Source organism: Pseudonaja textilis, chromosome 2, assembly GCF_049901715.1.
Source record: "Pseudonaja textilis isolate UNSWEBS1 chromosome 2, rPseTex1.2, whole genome shotgun sequence".
Taxonomy (NCBI): domain Eukaryota; kingdom Metazoa; phylum Chordata; class Lepidosauria; order Squamata; family Elapidae; genus Pseudonaja; species Pseudonaja textilis.
In genome coordinates, this window is record NC_141991.1 from 156,416,365 (window position 1) to 156,437,223 (window position 20,859).

Genomic DNA, 20,859 nt, shown 5'->3' on the forward strand with positions numbered 1-20,859 from the left:
GTAAGATTATTATAGCAAGGTGATTATGTAAACAGAAAAGTTCTGGAATGTATTTAAGTGTTTTTTTTTTACTTCAGACCTAATATTTTGTGTATTTTGTTTGCAGCGTTCATACTTCCGAACCTTTCTAATGCATGGATTCCACTTTCTAGTCAGATTCCTTTGTGTTAAGGATATCAGAGACACGCAGTGTGGTTTTAAACTCTTGACCAGGGAGGCTGCTTCTCGAACTTTTTCAGTTCTTCATATAGAACGATGGTTGGTATATTTCTTTCAGTTAATTGGAAACTGGTAATGTGTACAAGATTATGATGCATGATCTAGTATGTATATATATATATGCTAAATAATTTTATGACTAGAATGTAAGAACTTTCAGGCATTGCAAAGACTTTTGTATATTCACTGGGTCTTCTTATTTTCAATTTATGAAAATACACTAGCTCTTCATGCCTTTATTGAAATTTGAAGTGTTACAGGGAGTGTGTGTGTGGCTCCATTGGCTGTGGAAGAGGCTGGGGAAGGGCAAAGTCCAGCTGGGCAGAGCAGGGGAGAGATAGGACAAGGGAGAGGGAGTTCAGAGGAAGAACCAGGCCCACCCCCTCTTCATCCTAGGGCACACAGGGAGGAACGGAGAAGAGCGCAACATGGGTTGCATGGCTTATGGGGGAGGAAAGGGCCCTGATTCCCTTCATAAGCCACACCTGGGAATGAAAGTTTAAAAGAACTGAATGCTGACTACAGCAGCTGCTGGGACCAAACATGACTTTATCCTGTGTTTGTTGAGGTAATTCCCCATTAGGAGAATGAGCACATACAAGGAGATGTATTGAGAGAAGTGTTTGAATAATACACACACAGCACACAGATACACTGTACAGTAAATGTAGGTTTTTACTTCCAGAAAGGTTTAAGCAATGTTCAAAACAATCAGTCCAAAGTCATTCACAGGTAAGATCAGTCAGTTTTTAGTCCAGGGATAATCCAGTAACAAAGTCCAGTGTCAAAAACAGTTCAGTATCAGACTTAGATCAAATCCAGAAATAGCAGTCAATTAGGAAAAATGGAGGGACAGCAATACTCTCCAACAGAAGGAAAAACAGAGACTCACTTCACTGAGACTCTTCTGAGACTAAGACTAAACAATCCAGGTTTCTGGCTCTATCTTATGACCGTTTGAGTAACCACACCCAATTGCAGTTTTTACATGCTCTTAAAGATACAGTGTTAAAATATCTATCCTGGTTTATATATTTTCAAGCCAAATAGCTGTTAGGTGACTTATATTCCTAACATTCTCCCCTTTTGGATAGGACAATATATACAGCCTTACATTCTAAATCCATAATCTTCACAGCAAGCCTTATGTTTTATAGAGCCTTGGGCCTTTGTAAAATGATCTGCTATATTGTTTTCTGACATACAGTATTCCAGCTTAATCATCTTACTTCGCACGCATTGTCTCACATTGAAATATCTTAAATCTGTGTGTTTCATTCTTGTTTTAACAGCAATATTTGAAGCCATCTGTATTGCTGATTGGTTATCTTCGTAAACAACAATAGAATTTGTTACATTAATTCCCATATCAATTAATAATTGCTTATACAAAACTAAATCTGCACATAGTAAAGACAAACATGAGAATTCAGCCTCCATTGTTGACAAACTTGGATGTTTCTGTCTAAGAGATCTCCATCCAATCAATGCTTTTTCCAATAATACTAGAGTACCCGATGTAGATTTTTGTGTATTTATGTCTGTAGCAAAACTTGCATCAGCATATACAGTTAAACTCAGTTCATCTTTAGGCTCCAAATACAATGCATAATGCATTGTTTGTTTTAGATTATCTTAACACACGTTCAGCAGCTTGCCAGTGCCTTTCAGTCAGCTCAGCATTCAATCTCACTAATTGATTAACACTGTATGCGATATCTGGCCTTGACCAATTACTGAGATAAGATAAACTACCAATCAAGGACTGATAAATGTTCTTATCAGAAATAGGACTTTGATCATCACTGTGGCTAAACTCCTGGCTCATCGGTGTCTTAGCCAGTTTACAAAGTTCCATTTTAAAACTTTTTAGTAATTGGTTAATTTTATCTGCTTGTAAGATCTTGTATCCTCCCCTAGTTCTATCTATCTTTAAACCAAGATATTGTTTGATTTCTCCTAATCGTTTTATCTTAAATTTCTTCTCTAACAGTGAGATTATTTTAGTAGCTTCTTGTTCAGTTTTGGTGATTAATGCTATGTTATCAGTAAATAATAGCAACAATGAAATTACACCATTACTTTCTCTTTTAAACAAACATGGATCAGCCATGCCAGCTACAAAACTTATCTTAGTTAATTCTTTAACTATACATTGGTTCCACTCATATCCTGATTGCTTCAAACCATAAAGACTCTTTTTCAATCTCCAGCAATTAGTTGTATTATCAGTTTTGATACCTAACGGTTTCTTTAAATATGTGTGTGTTGCAACGATCCATGCAGATATGCCATCTCTACATCCAAATGATTTATAATATATTTCTCCTTAGCTGCCCACACTAATGCTGCTCGTAATGTAGTAGCCTTCAGACTAGGCACAAACACCTCAACATAGTCATTTGCTGTCTGATTGAACCCTTGTGCTACTAACCTGGCTTTATGGGTAACAGTCCCATCTACACCTGTCTTCAGTTTATAAATCCATTTACATCCTATGGCATGTTTATCTGGTGGTAACAACATTTTCTTCCAATTTTTTTAATGATTCCAGTTCCTTATCCATAGTTTCCTGCCAAGCAGCCTGATCCTTAGCAGGATACAGTTTTAGTTCACTATAATTATTTGGAACTGTATTCACTTGGCATACAACACTAGCGTGATATCGATCAGGTGGTTGTGTTACTCAGGTTGAATGTCTTGGTAATACAGGGCTTACTGGTGGACTTTCCTGTGCCATCTGCTCCTGTTCTTCCTCTTTAATGGCTATTTGTGGTTTACTTATTTTTTCTTTAGGGACTATTTGGATGTCAATAATAATATCATTGCTGGATTCCTGTTCCAGTTTATCCCACTCAATGTGCTCAAGATGTTTTGCATTAGCACTACAATAAACATGAGCTGTGCCTTGATCCCAGAATCTAAATGATCTATGGTTGGCCTCGTAACCTACAAAAAATAACTTCTTAGCTCTATGTTGCCCTTTCAGTCTTACTTGTGAGGGAATATGCACCCATGCTGGAGCTCCAAATATGTGTAAGTAACTTAAATTTGGCTTTCTGCCATGCCAACGAGTGAATGGCAATTATCTAGTTGTTGTATTAACTACATTGTTTAAAACATGGTTACTACACATTATGGCCTCACCCCACAATGTTTCAGGTAAACCTGAATCAGATAACATAGTGCGAGCCATGGCTTGTATTGTTTGCCCTCTTCGTTCTACAAACAAGTTATGTTGTGGTCTGTAAGGTGCAGAACGTTTATACTCAACACCAGCCAATTTCAACATAGTTTGGAATCTTTTGTTAACAAACTCAGTCCCATTATCAGTAACTAAAGTAATTACTTTACTCCTCATTTTTCTCTCAGCAAACCTTAGCCAGTTAAATAAAAGTTGGAATGTTTCTGTTTTGTTTTTCATAAGATAGCAGAAACCATATTGTGAGTAATGGTCCATAATACTCAAAATATAGCAGGCACCTCCTAAACTTGGTTTCTTAGGACCAATTATGTCAGCAAACACACCTTCTAAAGGTTCTTTGGTTCTCTTAAACCCATTCAGTCTGTTTGCAGGAGTAACCTTGCTTTTCTCCTGATTACAGGCATTACAGTTTAAGTACTTGCTACAGGGTTTTAATTTTACTCCCTCTGACAATTTAACAGTTTGTTTCAGCATTTTGAAATTAATGTGCCCCAGATGTCTATGCAGTAAATGTATATATTCGTCATGTGGCTTAACATTGTTATAAACTGAGTTAGCCATCTGCAACTGGTCATCATGTATCACATATAAATCATTCTCTAAAGTAGCAGTAACACTTTTACCCTCTTTCTCTATTATACAGTTATCTCCCCTAAAGGTTACTACATAACCAAGATTAACTAAAGCCCTTACTGATAACAAATTAAATTTCAGTTTAGGTACATATAATATAGTTAAATGTTCGTTTATACAAGAACAATATGCAGTACCTTAGCCTGATGCTTTAATCTTCCATCCATTTGCCAATGATACATGTTGCTTACTCGTGGACATCTTTACAAACCTTTTTCTATCTTTAGTAATGCACTGTGATGCTCCACTATCAACAACCCACAAATCATGGTTTACAGTTGAATTGCTAGACATAGCTAAACTAACAATATTTTTGGCCTTCTGGTGATTACCAGTATTCTGTTGTTTTCCCTTCTTACAGAATCTAGCTATATGTCCTCTAGCCCCACAAGAAAAACATTTCCTAACAGTATAGGTAGTTGAAGATAAATCTTCTTGTGGTTGTTCCTTCCTCAGTTGGTCCCTATCCAGCCATCTTCTTGTTTCTTCTAGCAACCTTCTGGTTATGTCAGTCAGTGTCAGTTTATCTCTGGGCAGGACTTCCAGTGAAGATACGTAATCATCATAACTTTCATCCAATGAGGAAAGAATGATGTAAACTTGATGCAGCTCTGAAAATATCAGTTCTTTTTCATGTAGCTCTTGAAAAGTTCTTTTCATGAAGTTCAAATGAGCTAACATATCTCCACCTTTCAGAAGACGTGCTCTAAACAGTTTACGTGTAAGATGTATGTGTACACCTACACTGTCACAAACATAAATCTTCAAATTCTCCCAACACCTAGCAGCAGACTCTTCTCCACGAATATGGACTAGCTGCTGGTCACTCAGTGTTAGTCCAATTATACAAAGAGCTCATTCGTTGTTCTGTTTAAAGTCAGCAAGCTTCTTGGCATTATCCTCATTATTTGGATCCCAAGCATTTACATCCGGTGGGTCTTGAACTACATTCCATAACCCTTCTCTACGCAGAAGTAGACTTCATTTCATAGTTTGTTCCATCCAACCGGGTTATCAGTGATAGACTTGTTGAAGTGTCTTGTGCCATCTTTAACAGCATAGTAACTCACAATTAAACAGTAAACAGTTGTCTGTATGCAGTACTGTGCATTCACACTAACTCTCAGTTATGTGCGCCTGGTATGGCCTAGGCCCATAACCAGTGTTGAGATAATTCCCCATTAGGAGAATGAGCGCATACAGGGAGACGTATTGAGAGAAGTGTTTGAATAATACACACACAGCACACAGATACATTGTACAGTAAATGTAGGTTTTTACTTCCAGAAAGGTTTAAGCAAAGTTCAAAACAATCAGTCCAAAGTCATTCACAGGTAAGATCAGTCAGTTTTTAGTCCAGAGATAATCCAATAACAAAGTCCAGTGTCAAAAACAGTTCAGTATCAGACTTATATCAAATCCAGAAATAGTCAATTAGGAAAAATGGAGGAACGGCAATACTCTCCAACAGAAGGAAAAACAGAGACTCACTCACTTCACTAGACTCTTCTGAGACTAAGACTAAACAACCCAGGTTTCTGGCTCTATCTTATGGCTGTTTGAGTAACCACACCCAATTGCAGTTTTTACATGCTCTTAAAGATACAGTATTAAAATGTCTATCCTGGTTTATATATTTTCAACCCAAATAGCTGTTAGGTGACTTATATTCCTAACAGTGTTGTCTTTGCTTATCTGTGTTCCTGGCTTCTTCCCAACCGTGTGAGTTTGCCATGCCGGCACATCTGAAATTCTTGCTCCTGCCCTGCCAAACTAATTACCTCATTTTGGCTTGAGTGGACTTATAATTAGAGTTTGTGTCGACCATTTTTGGATTTGATTCGTTGTAGTTAAAGGCTGTTCCTGGGAGAGTTTTTCTCCAGCCAGAAGGTAGCCTGTACATTGGGGGCAAAGTTGGAGCTAATAAAGGGACTCTTATTAATTATATGTATTGCCTTTGTGCCACGCCCTGGGTCATCACATTGTGTGTGACAGGTAGGGATTGATTGGTAGTTGGAGAAGTCTGCTGGGTTGCCTTTGTTCTTGAAGAGGGAAACTGTAACACTTGTGGCCCAGTTGGTAGCCACATGACTAGAATGCATAATGACATTAAAGAAGTTTGTCAACTATTCAGTTGCTGTGTCATAAAGTTCTTTCAACTTCCAGATATCTGACTAGTAAATTGTCTGAGCTAGATGCTTTTGAATTATTCATGACATTGATAAGTAGCCCAGTTTTTCTCATTACTGTGTAGGAGTCCTGCCATTTAACCAATAGTTTGCTTTCTGTACTAGGTAATAATAATACTTGGTCTCCTTCATTGAACTGCTGTAGTTTTAAACCCTTGAAGTTGCCTCCCAAAGGGGCTAAATCCAATGGACATCTTTGGGATTTGCATTTGCCTATGGGCCAAATACTAGAAATGGCAACCAGGTATCCTAACATTTTGCTTTTGTTGCCCTGCATATTTCCGAAGCATAACATTCAGGGTCTGATGGATCTTTTTAGTTATGCAATCTGCTTAGGAAAAATAAGAACTGCTACACACTCCTGCTATCCCTAATTCAGGGTAAAAATATTTAAGTAAGGCTAAGTGAAAATTAGATGCTTGATCCATGAGGATAGTATACCTATCATATTAATTTTGACCAGTTTTTTTTTTTGTTCTTTCAGTTGTCACATTTATTAATGACATTGTTTTCAAATGTTGAATAGTCACATACAATTAGGATATACAGTATTCCTTTACTGGATTGGAGCAGAAGGCCCACAATATCGATGATTATTTTGAAAAAAGAAGTGGGAATTAAGGACACTCTCTCCAATGGAACTTTATCTTGTTTTCCTTTTGGTTTCATTAATTAATAAACAGGGCAGGGTCTGGAGTAATGAACCACATCTTTATTTCATCAGTTAAATATCTAATATAGGTTGCCCTCCATTTATATCCACAATTGAGCTCACAATTTTGATTATGTTTGGGTGGTCCTTGAGCAGATCATGTGACCTGGCTCAATTTAACAATCATTTTTATGATAATTTTAAATGAGACACTGGAAAGTAAATCATGAATCATGTTAAGCAAATCCAGCATATCCCAAAAAATGCTGCAAATCACGATCACACGACTGCAGGACACTGCAATGGTTGCCAAATACTGAAATGCTGTCATGTGACTTCCATAGACTAGGCTCTTATAGTTACTCCTACTACTTTAGCCTTCTCCTGAAGCCCTTTGTTGGAATCAAATCATCAGCAATTGGAAAATCTATTCCGATCACTAGATTACATAATAATTTAGGAATTGCACCTGTCACCGTTATTTGTTCATTTCTCTTTGACTATATTTTAGCTGTAACAAATGGGACCAACTCAAGTCTGCACAAACATACTTGTGAGTTTTTCCCCATATATACATGCAGTCCTTGACTTACAACAGTTCATTTAGTGACTGTTCAGTTACATCACTGAAAAAAGTGACTTATGACTGTTTTTCACACTTGCGACTATTGCAGCATCCCCGTGGTCACATTATCAAAATTCAGATGCTTGGCAGCTGACTCATTTACAACTGCGGTGTGCAGGGGTCATGTGATTACCTTTTGCAACCTTCTGACAAGCAGTCAATGGGCAAACCAGTTTCACTTAACAACTGTGTTAATTTACCAACTGCAGCGATTCACTTAACTGCGGCAAGAAAAAATGTAAAATGAGGCAAAACTCATTTAGCAAATATTTCACTTAATAATAGAAATTTGGGGCTCAACTGTAGTCATAAGTTGAGAACTACCTGAACTGCCTTTTTTACTAAATGAGGATATACAAAAGTCTTTCTATTTTCAGTGGCCACATGTTATTGTTTATTTATTTATTTCAGAAAGCTATCCTTTAGGATTTATTTATTTTTCAAAAATTCACTTTGTCTTTTATTTTGGTTATTTTTCATCATACAAATGGTATCACTTAACACACATTCTTATACATTCATATCAAAAGTAATTTTAATAAATAAATAAATTTACAAATACTGGTTTAGATCTTTTTTAATAAAATGTGCATTTTGTAAAGTTTTCCTTGGTTTTGCTGTTAAATTTTCCTCTGTACACTAAAGTTATAAATATAAACAATTACATTTTTATGCTTATGGATATTTTTCAGATTTGTTCCTTTTTTAGATTGTTTATTTTTCCTCAGGAAAACATGATCACTGTAGACATAAATGTACTGTAGCAGTTTTCTGCAAGTTTGAGTGCTGGGAGATGATAAGATTAGCCATCTTGCTTGCAAGAACAGCAGTAGAGATTTTTTAAAAGACCTCAAGTTTGCAAACTTGACTTTCTACTCACATTTGGAAATTGTTTATTAACTACTTCTAAACTCTTAGCTTTGGACAAACAAGTCTGAAAATACTGGGTGAATCTGCCTTCAATCCTGAATGAAATAAAAATTTAATCATAAGTTTAAGAACTTGTCTAGCAAAAAAAATTGATTGTAGAAAATTGTAAACATACTAAGGATCCAGATAAATTTGGTATATTAAAATGTTTACAATAAAATTTTGGATTTAATTATAAAAAACAGCTTCTCTTGGAAAATAATTTTGTTTTTATTTTTACAAGACAAAACAAGCAATTTCATAATTTCAAAAACAGGACACTAGGGGATACTAAAGTTTTTAGATGAAGGAAAGATTTGCAAACCTGCAAAGTGTCACCAAATGTTCTAATAATGAAAATACTGAAGGAGACTTGAAGAATTAAATCAGAAAATAGTAGCCACAATATTGGGCTTCCAGATGAAGAAATGGTGGGCTAAAGATAATTCTACGAAAATTCTTAATGAAAAATATAAATGTTGGTTTTAAAGGCCTCAATATGTTAATCATATAGATCTTTATTTATAAAAAAAAATTATTTTAACAAAAAAACAACATAGACATACCACATAAAACATAAAAATATCATCCTTCTTCATAAATTTACGAACAGTGCATCGATTGGTTTACTACTTTTTTTTTGTGCATCCATTTCCTAGTCACTAATATAATTATATTACATAATAGCTCATATTATCAATCAATAATTGTATAACCTAATATCACTAAAAAAATCATTTATCTATAATTTTGTTAATTCATATTTTAACGAGATAACTATAGTTTACTTAGTTTATTTTGCAATAAGTCATAAGATCATACCAAATCTATCTTGATAATGTTTTATAAAGATAATATCAAGAAAAAAAAGGAAAAATTTTTTTTATGTTAAATCTGAATATTCTATTATTATGTTTTATTATCTAACCATTGATAAAAAAGATCCCAAACTTCATAAAATTGTTTATCTTCTTGTTCTCTGATTTCAAATTTACTCAATTTACTCATTTCAGCACAATCCAATATTTTCTTAATAATTTCTTCCTCTGATGGAGTTTTCTCACTCTTCCAGTTTTTAGCAAATACAATCCTAGCCGCTGTTAATATATTTACAATCAAATACTTCAAATTTTTATTATATATATCAGGTAAGATTCCCAATAAAAAAATCTCTGGTTTCAAGTCTATTATGTGTCTTTGTCATTTTTTCCAACCATATGCGAATCTTAGTCCAATATTTTCTAGCGTCCTCACAAGTCCACCACATATGGTAGTATGAGCCAGGTATCTGATGACATTTCCAGCACTTTTCAGATTTGTTCTTAAACATTCTTGCAATTCTTGTCGGGGGGAAATGCCACCTGTAAAACATCTTATACAAGTTTTCTTTATAAGCTGTTGACATTGTCATTTTATAATTTTGAGACCACAATTTTTCCCATTTCTCCAAATCAATCCCATATCCAAAATTCTTCCCCCAAACAATCATCGTTTCTTTAACTTGTTCCTCCTCTAATAAAATTTCCAACAAATAACTCTATAATTTTTTAATCACTTTTTCATCAGTACCTGTCAAGATCCTGTCTAAATCAGTCAATTTATCATAAAATCCCTCCGCTTTAGAATCTATAAGATACCTTGAATGTATTTGCGCATATGAGAACCAATTCATCTTTATGCCTTGTTCTTCTAGTTTTTGCATTGTTTTAAGTTCACTCTTTTCATCCAATATTTCCCCATATCTAACTGTTTGTTCCTTCTCATATATTATAGGATAAGAAAAAGCTTCAATAGTTGATAACCAAATAACATTTTCTCTTAATTTTCTCCCAATTCAACCATAAAGACTCCCTTATATAATGCCTTCTAAAATAGCCCTGCGATTTAGTTCCCTTATACCACAGAAAAGCATGCCATCCCAGTAATAAATCATGCCCTTCTAATGTCAACAATCTAGTCTTTCTTAATGTTATCCATTCTTTAACCCACATTAAATTTGCAGCTTGGTAGTACAACTCCCAATTCGGAAGGCCAAATCCTTCTTTAATTCTAGCATCTTGTAGAAGTTTTAATTTTATTCTGGCTTTCTTACCTTGCCATATAAACTTCAACACAATTTTATTTAATTCTTCAAAGTAATCTTTACCAAGCCTGATTGATATGGTTTGGAACAAATATAAAATTTTGGGTAAATATTCATCTTGATTGTTGAAATTCTACCTATCAATGACAACTGTAGATTTTCCCATTTCTTCAAATCAGATGCTATCTGTTGTTTAAGTTTAATATAGTTATTCTCTTTCAATGTAGTACATCTTGATGTCAAATGTATCCCCAAATATTTAACCTTATTCGTAACTTGAATTTTCAATAAATCTGCCAGTTCATCTCTTTGTTTTAATAACATATTCTTTGTCAAGATCTTTGTTTTATCTTTGTTTATTTTCAAGCCCGCCATCTCACCATACATCTCTATCTTTTCCAGTAGCTTTAAAGCTGTTCCTAGAGGATCTTCCAAAATAAAAACCAAATCATCCGCAAAGTCTTGCAATTTAAATTCCTCCTTCTTAATTTTCATTCCTTTTATATTTGGATCCTCTTTAATGTTTCTATTCAGCACTTCCAAAGTCAATACAAATAACAAAGGTGATAATGGGCAACCTTGTCTCGTGCCTTTTCTTATATTAATAGAATCTGTAAAATCTCCCTCTATCATTACTCTTGCCGTTTGTTTATCATATATGGCTTCTATTGCTTGAATAAATTTTCTAGCAAAGCCCATCTGTTCCAATAACAAAAACATGAATCTCCAGTTCACATTATCAAATGCCTTTTGGGCATCTAAAAATATCAAAGCCATTTCTTTTTCAGGATGCGCCTCGTAATATTCCAAGGTGTCCAGAATTACCCTCATATTATCCCTAATTTGTCTCTTTGGCAGGAATCCATTCTGGTCAGGATGAATAAAGTTATTTAGGTATCTTTTGAGCCTTTCTGCCAAGATGGAAGCAAAGATTTTATAATCTGCATTCAGTAAAGAAATAGGTCTATAGTTCTTAATTTGTGATGGATCGGCCCCTTCTTTTGGAATAAGTGTGATATAAGCTTCTGACCATGTTTTGGGTATTTTCTTATTTAACATGGCTTCATTCATAACTTCTAACAGTGGAGTGCTCAACAATTCTTGTAATGTTTTATAAAATTCTGCCAGGAGCCCGTCTGGGCCTGGTGCTTTTCCATTATTCTGCCTATTAAATGCTTCCGTTAGTTCCATCATTGTTATAGTACTTTCTAACATTTTTTCAGTCTCTTCAGATATCTTAGGTAGGTTAGCATTTTGCAGATAAAGCTTAATTCTTTTCTCATCAAAATCCTCCTGCTTATATAATTGTCCATAAAAGTCTCGGATAATTGTCTTTTTCTCCTTATTACCATAAGACATTTGGCCTTGATCATCTATTAACTGTACTATTTTCCTAGATTCTTTCTCCTTTCTCAATTTGTATGCTAGCCATCTACCTGGTTTGTTTGCATCTTCAAAATAGTTCTGTTTAGCACTTCTAATTTTTTGTGCCAATTCTTCTTTCTCTGCCTGACCCATCTTATGTTTAATTATATCCATTTTGAATTTAATATCTTTTTTTCTGTGGCATATTCTGCAATTCTTTTTCCAGTTTTTTATAATCATCTTCTAAAGCTTTAATAGTTTGCCTCTTCCTAATATTCTTTTTCTTTGTATAATCCATTATTAATCCTCTCGCATATGCCTTCATTGTGTCCCAAACATTCTGCATTGAAGTATCTTCTTTTTTATTTTCACTGAAGAAGAAAGCCAATTCTTTGCCCATCCATTGTGTAAAGTCTTTTTCCTTTAAAATAGCATTGTTTAATGTCCATCTAGATCTTCTTCTTTGTCCTTTCCATTTAATTGTCATAGGGTTATGGTCTGCCCATATACCCGTTTCTATATTTATTTCTTGAATGCTAGATATTAATTCTGATGAAGTCCAAATCATATCTATTCTGGACCATGATAAATGTCTATTTGAATAAAAAGTGTATTGCTGGGTTTTACCATTTCTTTCTCTCCATATATCTTTTAAATTTAATTCATCTACCATTTTAAAAAAGGATTTAGGGAGAGTCTTTCTATTTTGTTTTAATGCTGTTGCTGTATAGTCCAATTTATTATCTACAATTCCATTAAAATCTCCCATCATAACTATATTGACATGGTCCAGTCCAATTGATTTCATATGTAACTTTTTATAAAAGTCTTCTTGTTTATCGTTCGGATCATAAATTGCAACAAGCAGTATTTTTAGATTGTTATCCACTATTTCAACCATTAATACTCTTCCATCTTCATCAGTATAAATCAATTTTGCTGCAATAGTTTCTTTAATGTACAGGACCACTCCTCTTTTCTTACAGTTAGTCAAGGAAGTAAAAATTTTCCCCAGTTTTGGTCTTACCAATAATCGTTGATGTTGTTTTTTAATATGTACTTCTTGTAGGCAAATTATATCAAATTTTAACCTCTCTAATTTATGAAAGATTTTTCTTCTTTTAATAGCTGAGGTCAATCCATTTATATTCATAGAAATCAATTTTTTTTCCTCCATGGTTATGTTTTGTATTTAGGTCGAACAGTTCTTGTAGATCTTACTTCACGTTGTACTTTGGTCTCCATTTGTCCACCTACCGCACCTTCTTCTTTCCCCGTTCCCATCTGGTCTTCTTGAGGTTCAATTGAGATGGTCTCTTTTTCTATCTCTATTTCTCTTCTTCCAAAAAATTCATTGTAGAATGTTTCTGCTTTCTCAATTGAGTCGATTCTGTGTCTCTGTTCTTGCCATATAAACATTAATCCTTTTGGGATCAACCATCTATAATTCACCTCTTTTTCCAATAACTTTTTGGTCAAAAATCGATATTCTCTTCTCATCTCTCTCACTCTTCTGGGCACTTGTTTTAAAACCATAATCTCTTTACCTTTGTATTTCAACACCTTATCTCTTGCGACTTGTAATATTTGTGTTTTAATAGTCTTTTTAGTAAATCTGACATGAATCTCCCTTGGTAGCTTATTCCTCATCGCATATCTTGTGAAGACACGATATATCTCATCTACTCCGTCCATCATCTTTTCCTCTGTTATCTCCAAAGCTCCAGCCAGAATTTCTATCATTACAGCCACCAAATCTTGTCCTTTTTCTTCCTCTATATTTTGAAATCTGAGATAAAATTCTGACCTATCCATCTCCCCCTTCAACATCCCAGTTATATCTTGTTGCACCGTTGTTAATTTGCTAACAATATTTCCAATTGTCTCATCTCTTTGTTTGTCTTTCTCCTCAATTTTTTGGAGTCTCTCCTCCTGTTTCGCCATCATTTGTTGAAAATTTTCAATTTTTTCGTCAGTCTTCGCAATTCTTTGTTCAATACTCTCTCTTCTTTGGTCAATACTCGTTTTGAGTTCTTGTATTCCTTGTATAATCGTCGCTAGGTCCATTTGTACTTTATCTTGCTTCGCCATTATTGATAGTCGTTCTCCAGTTGATGGAGAAGCTGGAGCAGAAGTTGAACTGCCAGAAGGTAAAGTTTTCTTACTCATTTGAATAACTCAGGATCTTTAAGCTCCTTTAATCCAATTAATAGGGTAGCCAATTATAATCCAGTTGGGAAGAAGAAAAACATTAAAAAAACGAATAAAAAATAAAGAGTCCAGGATTAAAAAGAGAAGGAGAAAAAGAAGATTAAAAAGAAAAAGGAGGAGATTCTTCAGGTTCTTCTAAACCTTAATCCTATTGTGGAATAGTCAATTATAATTCAAAAATAAAAATTAAGAATAGTAAAGAAAAAAAGAAAAAGAGAGTAAGACCCAATAATATTAAAAAGCAATGATAAAAGAAAAGAAGAAAAAAAAGAATTCTTCAGGTTCTTCACACCTTAATCCAATTATAAGGTCTCAAAAAATAAAAAAATAACCATAAAAATAAATAAGAAATGAAAATAGAAAAGGCAAAAATCCCAATAAGCAAAAAGAAAAAAGAAAAATATTCTGAGGTTTTCCCTTTAAGAAGAAAAGTAAAATTAAAAATAAAGTCAAACAAGAGGGAAAAAAAAATAGATATACAAATATTACAAAATACTGTGGGATTGAAGAGGAGGGATGGAACAGCTAAAAGAAGGTAAAAAAGAAAGCACACTGCATCTTATTTAGTTATCCAAGGCTCTTATTATGGCTTCTCCACAAATTCCAAAGCCAAACTTCAAGTACTCAATTAATAATAGAAGTTCCAAAGAACACCTGTTAAAACATTCTCCAGTGTTCTTCCCTCTATCTTATCAAGTTCCAGTGTCCTTGAGAAAGGATTTCTTCACAGCCCTCTCAACTTCCAATAAAGTATTTTCAAGCCTCTAGTTGGCAGTGTTACAAAGTTTCTTTAATCCACTCCCCTTCTTTCCCAAAAAAGTATAAAAAATATAAAAAAAGGAAATATATATATATATATATATATATATATATATATATATATATATATATATATTTAAGGGAAAAAAATTACTAAAGGGAGCCTCTGTTCTAAAAAAAACTATTAACAGTCAAAAGGGGGAAAAAAAGAAAGAAAAATTAGGTGAATATAAGAGAAAAAACCAGTCTAGTTACAGTTACTAGATCACAATGGAAGTTCAATGAAAACAAAAGTAAAAGTAAAAAGCCAAGCCTCAATTTGACATTCTCTTTAAAAAAATCGCCGCTAAATCAGTTCCATGTCTAAAGTTTTTGTCCAAAGTCTTACAGGATTCTTCTCATTTTAGAGTGTCCTTAAGTCCCCCCAAAAAAGATTCTCACCAGCCGATGCACTTTCTCTTTCTGCCTCTTCCTTCCGGAGCTGTCACAGCTTCAGCAGCTTAAAGGCTGCCTCTCCGCCGATGGTAAAAGGGCTTCTTCTGGATCAACCAGGGACTTTGCGATGTCCCTGGGATCAGCAGAACGCGCCCCTTACTATCACCATCTCTACGGGACGGTTTAGGTCCATTAGGACCGACCAGGGGCGAAGATATCAGCTGCAATCTCAGAGCCCCGAGATTGCAGCTGTATCGCAGCGACGTGGCTCCAACCTTCTTTTTCATGTTAATCATATAGATCTTATTTATAGGTCTTATTTGTATAGGTTACCATGTGTCCTTTTCATTATGTCCTGAGGTGGGAAACTGGAATTTTAACCATAATTTTTGGCTTCGCTGATAATAGTAATTGAGTTTTTTTATTATTACTACATACTAGTATGCTTTTAATATGTTGTAACTTGCCTAATATTGCTTAGATGATTAAAATGAATAATGAATAAAATGAATAAATTTACAAATACCTACTTTTACAGTTGGAAAAATGGGAAACATATATCACAATTATTTTTATTTCATGATATAAAAATTAAAAATTATTGACATATGCTTATGGAAATTTATTATACTTAGAAAAATCTTGAAAATGTTTATTCTGTTCTTCTAGGGCTTTTGATGTGGAACTTCTTTACATAGCTCAAAGTTTTAAAATCCCAATATCAGAGATTGCTGTCAATTGGACAGAAATTGAAGGTCAGTTGAAAATTGCATATTTTGTGTCATTTTAGATCAGTTCTAGAAATGAGGTGAGTTTTACAAGTTCAGTGATCTTAATATATTTCCCATGATAATATAGAAAGATTAAATTACTGTTCCACAAAACTTTCTAATATAGGTAGCCCTCAACTTATGATCACAATTGAGCTCAAATTTTCTGTTCCTGAGTGAGACATTTGTTAAGTGAGTTTTGCCCCTTTTTCAACTTTTCTTGCCACAGTTGTTAAGTGAATCATTGCAGGTGTTAAGTTAGTAACATGGTTGTCAAGTGAATCTGGCTTCCCCATTGACTTAGCTTGTCAGAAGGTTGCAAAAGGTGATCACATAACCGTGTGATACTGCAATAGTCATAAATATGAGTCACTTGCTAAGTGTCCGAATTTTGATTATGTGACCATGGGGATGCTGGAAAGGTGATAAGTGTAAAACATGGTTGTAAGTTCTTTTTCAGTGCTGTTGAACGGTCACTAAATGAACTTGTAAATCAAGGACTATCTGAATAGTTAAGAAAATTAAGCTATTTCCCTCACACAAGGTTTTTTGCATGCTGCTCCTTACTCTCCTAATATGCTTTATCCCTCACTGTCAACATATTATGAAGCTATTTATTTTTCAGTAGAATTCTATCATTTTTCCCCTAGTAATTAATAAAGATTATGGTGTGATGAATCCCTACTGGGTGATGATTCTGAGAGAAACTAATTCCTAAACTATTCCAGTAATTTTACCAACATAAGCCAAATTTTGTTTTGACTTCAAAACACTCCATTGTAATATGTACTCTTAATTTGACTGCATTTCAAAATAAAACCCAAAATAATTTGAAGTGATAAAGTAAACTGTACTTCACAAAAGTGCAGCCTTTTATTAAAATCTGTAAATCTGAGAAGGTGCTACCTAACTCCTGATTATTGAAATAGAACAAAGTACTCTGTACTCTAATCCTCAGACTAACACTAATGCAACAAGTAATGTTCTTACATTCTTTAGTTACATTTGCTAGTTTGAAGATGTCATGTACTGCTATTCTGTGAGGTGACTTGCTTCTGTACTGGTTACAAAAGATTATTACTTTGTTGTATAAATGACATTTATTGGTACTATAACAGCAAAATAAAAGCAAGCACTATTAATAGTTTTATCAATAAAATCAACAGTTTAATATACACACACACATTGTATATAATCAAATCTACAGCCACCTGATAATTTTTAATAGTAAAACTTAAAAAACAAATTTAATTAGTAAGCTCAATTACATTAAATTGGAAATATGTATCTGGAGATTGCTGCAAGGAAGGGATAAGATATATACGTTCCAACTACAGCAACTAATTGTAGTTTTTTTAAAGCACTTCTTATTTTCCTCCATAAGTAACAATCAATTTCACAGTGGCTTCTGAGTGGGCTAGTTTTTTGTGTTCCAGTCCACAAATATTCCATATAAGAAGAACAGTTTGCACAGATAGCCCACTGTACATACAACCACTCATTCAGCAATTGTTCAAAGTTATGACAGCGCTGAACAAAGAGACTTACAACTGGCTTTTGAAGTTACAAACATGCCACATGATCGCAATCTGGGCACTTGGCAATCCATTCCCACTTAGATCAGTTGCCAAGCATTCTTGATCACCTGATTATCATTTGCACCTTTGCCTGTTTCCCCAGAAAGTCAACTGAAGAGCTCACAGAGCAGATTGCAAGGGCCTGGGCAGAGGTGGTATTCAGCAGGTTCTGATCAGTTCTGGAAAACCAGTAGTGGAAATTTTGAGTAGTTCAGAGAATCAGTGGTAACCTTCCCCCAGGAGTGGGGAAGGAATGGAGATTTTACAGTATCCTTCCCCTGGAGTGGGGTGGGAATGGAGATTTTGCAGTATTCTTCCCCTGCCATGCCCACCAAGCCATGCTCACCAAGCTATGCCATTCCATGCTCACCAAGCCACGCCCACAGAACCAGTAGTAAAAAAAATTGAATCCCACCACTGGGCCTGGGATAGTTTTCTCCACCCAGGCACCCTTCCCAGACCCTCTATACTTGTGCTGGCTATTGTGCTAGGGAGTGGGAAAACTAGAGAACAATAATCTGCTAGCAAACTGATACAACTGAATATTGCCCATTTTCACCAGATTATAATTTTGGGCCTCTTGGATACATTTCACATTAGAACTATAAGTCTAATATATTTCAGAGCAAATTTAAAATTAGTGATTTTGAAATAATTGCCTTTTATATGTATGTATAACATAAATTTTATTATTTTTAATAATTATAGGTTCTAAGTTGGTTCCCTTCTGGAGTTGGTTGCAGATGGGAAGGGACCTGCTTTTTATACGACTACGATACCTGACAGGTGCTTGGAAACTTGACACCACAAAATTGAATTAATGGATTCATCACCAAAGGATTGTTTTGATAAATATATATATGGTTTTTTTTCAACAGTATAAATTAAGGAGAGAAATGGATCATACATTTCAATTTTTTTCTGAATTTTCTTCAATGGTCAAAAATACAGCTTTTTTTCAGTCTTTTTCCTTTCAAATATTGAAATCAATCTTTTTCAAACTTTTGTTTTCCATTTGTACAAAATATAGTTGGAAATTGAATTTTAGAAAATGGCATTTCACTCTGGAATGCTATTTTCTACAAAACCTACAAAATATTTTCTACAAAAAAGCAAATATAACCATAGAAATATGTGTATTTTTGCATACTTCACATTTCTTTGCATAAATAATAGCATCAGTTTCTTAAAGTACTGTAATACTGTACAGAAGTTATTGCAGTCAGTTATTTTGCAATTCCTTGATTTTTACAAAAGAATATTCAGAAATTGGAGTTTTCCATTAAATTCAATATAAAATTGCTGAACTATAATCTATGCTTTAGATTAAAGATACATCTGATGGACAAATTCCTAATCTGCTGGAATTCTGAGCACAACAAAGTGTTTATAAAACATGCTTGGCAGTTTTCAATATTGTAGCCCATTAGTTGTCATCATGGGTTGTGACTAATTCTGAAAGATGTTTAAGATATTTTTGCATATCTTTATTGTGGGCAATTTTTTCAACTGTGATAACTGTTCATTTAAAGCACGGGTGTCAAACTGCGTCACATTGTCATGTGATGAATCACGATGTTTTTCCCTTCGTGGAACTGGGATGGGGATGGACTGCGTGTAACACATCCAGCCCACGAGGCACTAGTTTGACACCCCTGATATAAAGTGTTGATGAGCTGGTGTTTAAAACGTTCTTAGATTGCTGCTACAGTGAGGATCAATATGGCATAATGGTTTAAGACGTTGTCATGTGATGTATCACAACTTTTTCCTCCTTCGCTAAATTGGGGATGGGCATGGCCAACACGTGAACATCTGGCCTGTGAGCTGCAAGTTTGACACTCCTGGTTTAAGATCTTGCACTGGGAGCATGAAGTTTCAGGTTCAAAGTCCATTTTCAGCAGGAAAAGTTAATTAGTTAATTTGAGCGAATCACTTCTCAGCACAACCTATTTCCTAGCATTATTGGAGGGAAATTGGAAAAGGAAATGTGATGTATATTACTTTGAATTGCTACAGGAAAGGTAGGGTATTTAAAAAAGCTAACTATTAAGGATATAAAATGTAAAGACTGAAAACCTTACATAAACTATTTTTGTTCCTTGGGGATATTTATATAACAGTATTTCTCCTGAGGTTTCCTTACCGTTTTGTGTTATAACCCAATTGATTGATACATTAATCTTTAAAAATGATGACAAAGTTAACCAGAGAAAGGGATAACCTTTTATTGCCTACTTTTGAATGCAATGAAGAAAGTATTCATTGGATTGCAACATTAATTCTAGTGTGTTTGGCTAGATAGCTCCATTATATCATACATAAATTGTAGAGTAGTGAGATTGATCATCCAAGTGCAGGTAACACACAAGGATCATACTGGCACCTTACAGTACCTGAAAGTAAACAATTCCAAAATGAAACAAAAACTGAATGAAAAAACCATTAAGAGCGTCTCCTCCCACCTAGATGGAAGTGTGGCTTGTTTATTGTTTCACCACTGCTTTACAGAACTCTGTAGCGGGGGTGGGATTCTACCGGTTCGGTTCGGTTCTATAGAACCATTTATCATGATTCTGCACAGTTCAGAGAACTGGCAAATTGTGCCCCTGGCTGGACCCGCCCCTCTCCACACTCCCCTCCTCACCCAGTCAGTCCTTATTGTGTATGCGCATCATCGTGCACATGCCTGACATCCCTGACCCGTTCTTCCCTGCCCAGTTACTCAAGGTATTTTTCCCCCCCTGACGATCAGCTGTGCCAGGATTCCCCTCCCTGAATCCTGCTTCCCAGGAGGCTTCCCTGAGGCCCAGAGGGCCCCAAAATGGAGAGTGGGGTGCTGAAAAATAAACCTAATGCCCATCTAGCCACGCCCACAGAACTGGTTGTTAAAAAATCTGAATCCCACCCCTGCTCAGTAGGCAGAAGCCTAGTTCAATAAGGTTGTAGAAAGTTTGCACCCTCCCTTCTCTTAGAAAAATGAAATATTCTAGGAAATATTAAGAAGGCAGAATATTATACACTGCTCAAAAAAATAAAGGGAACACTTAAAGAACACAATGTAACTCCAAGTCAATCACACTTATGTGAAATCAAACTGTCCACTTAGGTAGCAACACTGATTGACAATCAATTTCACATGCTCTTGTGCAAATGGAATAGACAACAGGTGGAAAGCATAGGCAGTTAGCAAGACATCCCCAATAAAGGAGTGGTTCTGCAGGAGG

At 34.8% G+C, this 20,859-nt stretch overlaps 1 protein-coding gene across 1 annotated transcript in view; it reads left to right on the forward strand.

Moving 5' to 3' along the window:
* The window catches only part of ALG5 (ALG5 dolichyl-phosphate beta-glucosyltransferase), a 41,736-nt gene extending 22,015 nt beyond the window's left edge, over nt 1–19,721 (forward strand). Inside the window, exons 8-10 of the mRNA XM_026713208.2 lie at nt 107–258; nt 15,955–16,040; nt 18,341–19,721. Coding sequence (XP_026568993.1) covers nt 107–258; nt 15,955–16,040; nt 18,341–18,453 — 351 coding nt within the window. The 3' untranslated portion in view covers nt 18,454–19,721. The remainder of the gene's footprint in view (nt 1–106; nt 259–15,954; nt 16,041–18,340) is intronic.
* The last annotated feature ends 1,138 nt before the right edge of the window (nt 19,722–20,859 follow it).